Source organism: Brassica napus, chromosome C6 (genome assembly GCF_020379485.1).
Source record: "Brassica napus cultivar Da-Ae chromosome C6, Da-Ae, whole genome shotgun sequence".
In the NCBI taxonomy this organism is placed as follows: domain Eukaryota; kingdom Viridiplantae; phylum Streptophyta; class Magnoliopsida; order Brassicales; family Brassicaceae; genus Brassica; species Brassica napus.
This window is the reverse complement of record NC_063449.1, coordinates 11,103,524-11,111,910: the sequence shown is the minus strand read 5'-3', so window position 1 is coordinate 11,111,910 and position 8,387 is coordinate 11,103,524. Positions and strand designations below refer to the sequence as shown.

General features: G+C 34.6%; 2 protein-coding genes across 2 annotated transcripts; both read left to right on the top strand.

Annotated features, from left to right (window-relative positions):
* The first annotated feature begins 587 nt into the window (after nucleotides 1–587).
* LOC106407357 (transcription initiation factor TFIID subunit 7) lies at nucleotides 588–2,326 on the top strand. Its single transcript, XM_022704068.2, has 5 exons — nucleotides 588–867; nucleotides 1,309–1,442; nucleotides 1,541–1,660; nucleotides 1,750–1,815; nucleotides 1,927–2,326. Exons 1-5 carry the CDS (start codon nucleotides 753–755, stop codon nucleotides 2,113–2,115), a joined length of 624 nt encoding a protein of 207 aa, XP_022559789.1. The 5' UTR covers nucleotides 588–752; the 3' UTR covers nucleotides 2,116–2,326.
* Nucleotides 2,327–3,864: 1,538 nt separating this feature from the next.
* On the top strand, nucleotides 3,865–5,875 carry LOC106407362 (F-box/kelch-repeat protein At1g55270). The gene is made up of 2 exons (XM_013848222.3): nucleotides 3,865–4,143; nucleotides 4,306–5,875. Exons 1-2 carry the CDS (start codon nucleotides 4,078–4,080, stop codon nucleotides 5,545–5,547), a joined length of 1,308 nt encoding a protein of 435 aa, XP_013703676.1. The 5' UTR covers nucleotides 3,865–4,077; the 3' UTR covers nucleotides 5,548–5,875.
* The last annotated feature ends 2,512 nt before the right edge of the window (nucleotides 5,876–8,387 follow it).

Below are 8,387 nucleotides of genomic sequence, written 5' to 3'. Positions count from 1 at the left end.
AATGGTGGAAACGTTGCGGTCCGACGGCGTCGCCGGAGTAGCTATCGACGTCGACAACAGAGTAGCTGGGAGGGAGCTGCAAACCAACCAGAGACAATAACAAGCTTCTCGAGAGGGAGAGGAGCTGCGAGCTGGAGCTTTCCTCGAGCTGCGGGATAACAATTTTTTTCTTTTAATTTTTGATTTTCTTTTTTTCTGAATTCCAATTGATTTCGGTTTCAATTGAATTGAATTCTCAATTACAAACCGTCGAACGAAACCCAGACCAAACCGGATAACTCAACCCATCCGCCCCAAATTCGAATTTTTTTTTCCCACCTTCGAAGGGTATTCCTGTCATTTCACACCGACTTAATGAAAAAGAGGCATAGACGATTACGGAGTCCATAGGAGATTTTGCTTATCACATTTGGGGGCACCAGAGGCGTTAACTTTTTTTTGGGCTTTCGTCCAATTAATAAAATTCTAGACCACAAAAAAAAAAAAAATACCGCATAATGGTGTTTTTGCTGAGCGTAGGGAATTATTTGGGTAAAAAATTAAAATCTTATAACTTACAGGGGGGAAATAGTAAATAATAGAGGAGTATTCTGACTCTTCTAGAAAAGTTTATCATGATGTCTCTCTATCTCCCAACTTGTGATTCTCTTACATAACAAAAGACAGGAGCTTCGTGGGTTCAATAGATTATCTCGTCACAACGAAAGCTAAACGTATTGACTGGAACCTGTATAATACAATCCGTTGGTGAGATGGAGGAACAGTTCATACTTAGGGTTCCACCGTCTGTTTCAGAGCGAATCGATCGGCTCTTGAGCGAGGACGCTTCTACTTCCGACGAGATCCCTTTAGATTTGTGCTTTTCAGGTTCGGTTTGATTTGATCTCTTTTAGCTCATTAAATTATGGTTTCATCCTCCAAAGTTTCAACCTTTTTTTCCTATAAAGCTTATGTCTGATGCGTTCTTGAATGTCTCATAGAAAACCCCAAAAAGACATTCTTGAATCTGTTTCAAGAGTTGAAGTGTGTCTAGAGTATCAATTTATTAGCATCTCCTAGAGGAACTTGATATTGTGGTTTGTGTAAATTCAATGTTTTATCAGAGAGGTCTGAAAGGCATTCTTGTGGCATTGTTCTTGAATCTGCCTAGAGATCCGATCTATTTAACATTGTCTATGCATTACCCTTGATGTGAAAGACCTTCTTGAATCTGATGTATGGATTTCAAGTGTGTATAGAGATCCATCTAACATTGTCTATGAATCAAACTTCTTTCTAAGGGGTTTGTGTGACTTTGTGTGTTGGCAGAGGATGGGAGAAGCGGGACGTTTATGATTGGAAACGAAGAGTTCCCGGCTTCTCTCCTGGATCTTCCTGCTGTTGTTGAGTCTTTTAAAACTTATGATGATTCTGCTTTAGTCAAAACTGCTGACATTGGCCAGGTAAGATCATGGTGCACTAGTCTGCTATATGTGTTTGTTGTTAACCTTCTGATTAAAAAGCAATATGATGAATGCTTTTATATGGTTTGGTTTAACAGATGATCATGGTTAGGGAGCCTGGTGATCCCGCGCCTAATACGGTTGAATACAGACATGGTCTAACTCCTCCTATGAAGGATGCTCGCAAGAGAAGATTTCGTCGAGAGCCTGACCTTAATGTAAATTTGCATTTGTTAACACTTGTTGCGTCGTTACTAGATGGTTCTCTTCTTTTGATTTAACAGTATTGAATATCATAACGTTGCAGCCGGAGCTTGTACAGCGCGTTGAGAGGGACTTGCTGAACATCTTGAGTGGCAGAACAATCGAAAACGTAAATTTGCTTTTTAAATTCTGATGATTGGTTAATTGAATTCGATTTCAATATACATAACTCTCTGAGGTAGTTCCAGTTTATTTTACTAGAACTTCTTGGTGTGTGTAGGGAAATGAACAGCAAGAGGAAACAGTTGCGAACGAGAATGCAAATAAGAATGTCTCTTCCTCTTCACCTGCTACACCTGTTGAAAAGCCTGAAGAAGCTGCTGAGACAGGGACTATTAATAATAATAATACTCCAGCGGAAGTTGAGCAGGAGAGAAGTGAATCAGAAGATTCTGATGATTCTATGTGAAAGGTTATGTATGTAGTGAATGAACGTCGGGAAAGCTTTAGGATATGCGTGTAACGTTTGAGAAACGAACCTAGCAAGGATAGTGTATGTCAACTGTCAAGAGTTTAGCCGTCATGTTTACCACTTTTATCATTTATTGGTTCATGTTCAGAACATTGTTCCGGTCTGGTTATAATAACATTTATTGGCTCTTACTGCTGAGCCATCAGCATCGTAAGGAACGGTTGTGCGCCTGCGTACACCAACACTTGCATCTTCATTTTGCTTATCTAAAATAAAATTGTGCCTGAAAAATAGATGTACATAAAAGATATAAGTAAACAAGAGTTACATACATACATCATATTAAATTGATGTGTATATGTTTGTAGTTTAATAGTAACTACATAGTTTGAAGATTAGTTTGTGTTTCAATCTTGTTTTTTGTTTTCATAAGTAGCAAAATGTATAATTATAGGTTGGTAGTTTGATTCTTTTATAATCTATGTACTATTATTGACTTTTGACCTAATGTTCTTGTGATCTTTCTCACATACTCACATATAAACAACGGATGTGAATTTTACTGTATAGCATACCAAGTCAGTTTGTTTTCTCAAGGGTTTAGTGGGATGTCATTGTCAAAAAAGTGGGCAAGCCACGACTATGATTAAAATTAAAAATTAGAGGGACAAATGTGATCATATGGTAAGGTTTAATATCATAACTTACCAACTACCATTATTTTTTTGAAATGCGATCATAACTTACTAACTACCATTGTGTGGACAACCTATCTGAAGCTTATACTCTTCTTTTATTACTTATATGAGATATGATCAAATTTGCTTTAATGCATTAGTATACAAACATAATTAAAGTGGTATTGAAAAATAGTTTCTTAAAGTTATAACTCTTACCAGTTGGCATCATTGGTCCATTGACATGCATACTTCTGCCTGAGACATAATTTTTTATGTTTCTATAAAATTTTCAGATCTTTGTTTGGCTCAAAATAATTAATCATCCAAAAATAACATAGTGGTTTTATTCTACGCAAGGTTTGGTTCAAAAGGATGGGCTAAAGTGTGAATAACGATGCCATTTTTGTTAGGTTAACCATACTTGTTAACACTTATATTAGCTGCTTGTGTGTGACTTTTCTTTAAACAGTAATGATATCTAATATCTTGTCCGTATGTCTGTGTCCCTATTTGCATGGACATAGTATGCAATGTTGAATACATACACTTAACTCGAAAATAACATTTAAATGTCAATTACTAATGTGGAGTATAGACATTATTTTGTATGTATAATTCTAATGCATGTCACATCCCATATGACACAGTCGCGCCCTTTTAAATAGTTTTGATGGAGTAGCTGAACAACCTGAGAGCATTATTAATCCGGAGTTTTTAGGACGAGGTTCTTAGCGGAAGTTAAGAAACAATTTCTTAACTTTTAACTAAAAAAACTAAGAACCAGTTCTTAAATAAAGACTTTAAGAAGCGGTTCTTAGCTTTTTTAGTTAAAAGTTAAGAAACAGTTTTTTAACTTCTGCTAATAACCCCACTTTAAGAGCATGAACTTCCGCTAAGAATCCCGGGTTAATCATGGTAAGAACTCAGGATTAATCATGGTGTGACGTATAATTTTAGTGTATTTGTATTAAAATTTTAATACAAAAAATCGGTAGATACTATATAGTCCAAATGGTGTTCCAAAGAAAAACTATATAATCCAAACAGACATTGTTGATTTGTTATAACAAAATATTTATAAACAAACATACATTGGTGGTTTTTTACACATTGTTGACTAAAAAAAAACAAATCTTGCACCTTTTTTGACTATTCAGTATCTCCATTAAGTGGAAGGTAGCTCACCTTCTTCGAGTCAGAGATTTGACCATTAGCTTTCTTTATCAAAATTCTCGAGGATCTGTGTCTCTTAATGAGCTTTGGGGTTTAGAAGAAGAAGATGGATCTGTCTTCTCAACGACAATCCCCGAATGGGTCAACAGGTTTTCGCCTTCAAGCTCCACTGGTAAGCTCCCCTTCCTTCACAGGTTTCTATTTCGGGAAATCTCTGGACTTGTTCTGACATGCTCTGTTTTCAACTTAATTCAAAGTTCTTTCCTTTTTTAGAAACCTTAGCTCAAATCAGTACTCTTTCCTCCTCTTTGCTGACAAAAACGCTTCCTTTCAGGTGGACTCTGTTTCTTGCTACTGCAGAGTAGATTCAAGTCTCAAAACCGTTGTAGAAGCAAGAAAGTTCGTTCCTGGCTCAAAGCTCTGTATCCAACCCAACATCAACCCCAATGCTCACCGTCCTAGCAAGAACTCTAACCGAGAGAGGACAAGAATCCAACCCCCGCTTCTCCCCGGCCTCCCTGACGACCTAGCCGTCGCTTGCCTCATCCGCGTCCCTCGTGCAGACCATAGAAAACTCAGACTCGTGTGCAAGAGCTGGCACAGGCTTGCCTCTGGGAACTTCTTCTACTCCGAGAGGAAGTTACTTGGGAGGTCCGAAGAATGGGTTTACGTTTTCAAAAAGGACCGTGACGGGAAGATCTCCTGGAACGCGTTTGATCCCGTCTCTCACCTTCCTCAGCCTCTTACGCCTCTTCCTAGAGAGTATTCAGAAGCTGTTGGGTTTGGTTGTGCTGTTTTGAGCGGGTGTCGTCTTTACTTGTTTGGAGGTAAGGATCCGCTTAGAGGATCAATGAGGAGGGTCATCTTCTATAACGCTAGAACAAACAAGTGGCATAGGGCACCAGACATGCTTAGGAAGCGACACTTCTTTGGTTCATGTGTCGTTAACAATTGCTTGTATGTAGCGGGTGGGGAGTGTGAAGGGATTCATAGGACGCTGCGGTCAGCTGAGGTTTATGATCCGAACAAAAACAGGTGGAGTTTCGTTGCTGATATGGGGGCATCAATGGTGCCTCTTATCGGTGTGGTTTATGATAACAAGTGGTTTCTCAAGGGTCTTGGGTCTCACCAACAGGTCATTTGTGAAGCTTATGACCCTGAAGCTAACTCATGGAGTTTGGTCAGTGATGGGATGGTTACTGGTTGGATAGACCCGTGTGCTTGTTTTAACGGTCGTCTTTACGGGTTGGATTGTAGGGATGGGTGTAAACTCAGGGTGTTTGATGAGTCCAGGGATTCATGGATCAAGTTTATGGATTGTAAAGTTCACTTGGGGAACTCGTGGCCTTTTGAAGCTGCGGCTCTTGTTCCGTTGAACAATAAGCTTTGTATAATCAGGAACAACATGAGCATGAGTCTGGTTGATGTAACGAATCCAGATAAGAACAGCACTCGGCTATGGGAGAACATTGCGGTGAAAGGAGAGTCCAAGAGCATTCTAAGTAATATATGGTCGAGTATAGCAGGAAGAGCTGTGAAATGCGATATCGTGCATTGCCAAGTGCTTCAAGCCTGACAAAGAAGAGAAGCAACTCTTATTAACTGACTCAAGAAATGTTTCAGATATTGAGAGAATCTTCGTCACCATCATCATTGACCAAATGAATCTGCAGAGGCTTCAGAACTTATGTCTGGTCTTAACAGTCATACAAGAGTAATAAGAACAGACATGACCATCTCTTCTGGTGTTGTGAATCTTTGTAAGTATTTATAGGAAGGTTATCAATTTTTATAATCTTTATGTTGACATTTTATTTTATTTTGTGGATTTGTAAACATTTATATGATATATTATGTAGTGTAGGATGATATTATTTTAATAATGGAACATACGCATTTCTTTATCAGTTAATTTAAATTTCGAAAAATGGATAATTCTAAACAGTAAAATTAATATCATTTATTCCCAGTTTATTGTTTGTTTGTTTTTTTTTTTTTTTTGACGTTGTTTATTGTTTGTTTAAGCTGTTGTTTCACATCCTTTTTATATTTTAGTTACTTTATTATATAGTAGGTGATGAAGATCCAGAATGGATAATATATATGCAAACTAAGGTCGGTCAGGGCTACGCCCGGGTTTTTTGTTTAAATTTTAATTTTAATTATATATTTAGCATGTTTATTTAAATATATAAATTTTATAATATATTATAAAAATATAAGTATCTATGGACAAATATAAACTAATTTTAGATTATTCATCGCTTTTGTCTTACGCAATTCAAAAATTTTAATATTCAAATTTTGTTTTTATTGGAAACTATATATAAGGTGCAAGATAAAATGAACAAAAATTAACCAAATTTTAGTTATGGTGTTTAAATGGTTGAATTGTAGATATATTTCAAACCAGTTAAAACTATTTATAATGTTGTTTCCAGTTAGTCTCTGAGTAATTTAGGGTTCAATTGGTAATGAGACTATTGAGACTTTGTGGTTATGTAAAGCCATGAAATCCAATAATTTACCGATAAATTATTTGAGATTTTAGAAATATATAAAGCCTTAAAAGCTCATTTTTAGAAGAAGCTGTTTTTTTTGTTCACCTTGTTCTACAGTCATTTTTAAAGATTTTAAAGCTTTTTTCTTTATTTTTTTTAAAAGAAGTGGGTAACTAATTTTTTTTTTGTCTTTTGTCTATTTTTGACCAAGAAAACAAAAAAAATAAAAATGATGATTGATAAATTAATTATTATTAATTATTAATTAGTTAGATTTTTAACATGAAGAAAAAATCATAACCTACTATTATTGAAATTAATTTGTTAAAGCGTAAAACTTATTGTCTATGGTAACTAAAACATTTACGAATGATTAAATTATTATTTCTATAATAAATAAATAAAATATATTTGTTGATAAATTTTAACTGATTTATCGTTTAAAACTATTCCACATATTCTATAGACTTTCATAAATAAAAAAAGTAGATAGAAAAAAGTAGATAATACATTTTTGGAATGAATCATAAATATATATTTATAACAGTCAGAGCTTTTAAAACCTTTGATACCAAGCAGGTTTTTAAACTTTATAATGTAATAGTTGCTGGTTTTAAAGCTAAAATATCTACAGCCACAAATCTAAAACCAAAGCATAAAGCGAAAGTCGTTATCAATCGGAACTTGAATGGACTCGACCCTTTAAATTTACAACCCTATATATTTCTATGCTTTTATTTTCTTAAATCAACTGTTTAAAAATTGTAATATTTTCTATATAAAAAAAACTTACAACTACGTCACCAACAATTACAGGCTGAGTTCTTACAACAAAATTTATGCATTTATAACGCTATTAATGGGATCCATTATCTAAATATTATTTATCTTATTTTCATAGGTGTTTGATAATTTGTCTTTTCAAATTTGTGTTCCACTTCGTCCAAAGTCTATTTTGATGTAAATACACCGTTTATATATATCAGTTTTGAAGAATGATCATAATCGTATTTTTATCTCAACATTGGCTGTTGGTTAAAAAAGTTATCACCAAACTATAACAAATTTTGTATTGTGGTTTTAAACGATATAAGCAACCAAGATAAGCTATTTAATATGTCTAGATCATGTTTTTACTTTATTCATTGTTTTCACTTTCGTTCCCACATCTCACCTTTGAAGCAAACACTTAATATTTTATTTGAAAGTGTCTGATTATATATTTTATGTGATTCAATATTCTCGACCATCCTTTTTAATTAAAAATAATATTGAATTCATTCTTGTTACGATTAATTAAACTTCGCATGACTGATTATTAATTTTGCAGCATAATGCTAAAAATAAAAACGATAATCGATCATAAGATGGCCAAATAGCCAAATCTCATTGGATAAACATAATTTGACATAAAAGAGTAATGCTAAAAGTAAAAATGATAAACGATCATAAGATGGCCAAATAGCCTAATCTCATTGGATAAACATAATTTGACATAAAAGAGAGTTTCAACATTAACTTAAAAAAATTGCTTATATGACACAAATATGTATATAGTTCAATGTAAAAGACTCGTACCACAAAGTAGACAGAATAAGAAAAAGGATAGTGACGAATCTATCACTATACACATCAGCAGAGGAGCAGAGAAGAGAGGCAACATAGAAACGGAACCCAGCCCAAGAATTTACTGTATGGCTGCTCATGAATTACTCATCTTCACTACATTTGTTAGATATGTTACTTAGTTTGATGGAACTCCTTTAAACGCATATCTCTCCATTCCCGCAATCACTATACACAAAAACATCATATACAAAAACAAATATTGATCATTAATTTCAGTGAAGTCTGAATCTTTGAAAGAGACAAAATAAGAGAGAGAGAGGAGATGGGTAATTAGCATATGAGAAAG

Excerpts from the sequence above, each read along its gene's own strand:
- LOC106407357 (XM_022704068.2), top strand. The coding sequence starts at position 753 with ATGGAGGAACAGTTCATACTTAGGGTTCCACCGTCTGTTTCAGAGCGA. Across the intron at positions 1,443-1,540 it reads AAACTGCTGACATTGGCCAG|ATGATCATGGTTAGGGAGCC; the intron begins GTAAGATCATGG and ends TTGGTTTAACAG. Across the intron at positions 1,816-1,926 it reads GTGGCAGAACAATCGAAAAC|GGAAATGAACAGCAAGAGGA; the intron begins GTAAATTTGCTT and ends TGGTGTGTGTAG.
- LOC106407362 (XM_013848222.3), top strand. The coding sequence starts at position 4,078 with ATGGATCTGTCTTCTCAACGACAATCCCCGAATGGGTCAACAGGTTTT. Across the intron at positions 4,144-4,305 it reads TTCGCCTTCAAGCTCCACTG|GTGGACTCTGTTTCTTGCTA; the intron begins GTAAGCTCCCCT and ends GCTTCCTTTCAG.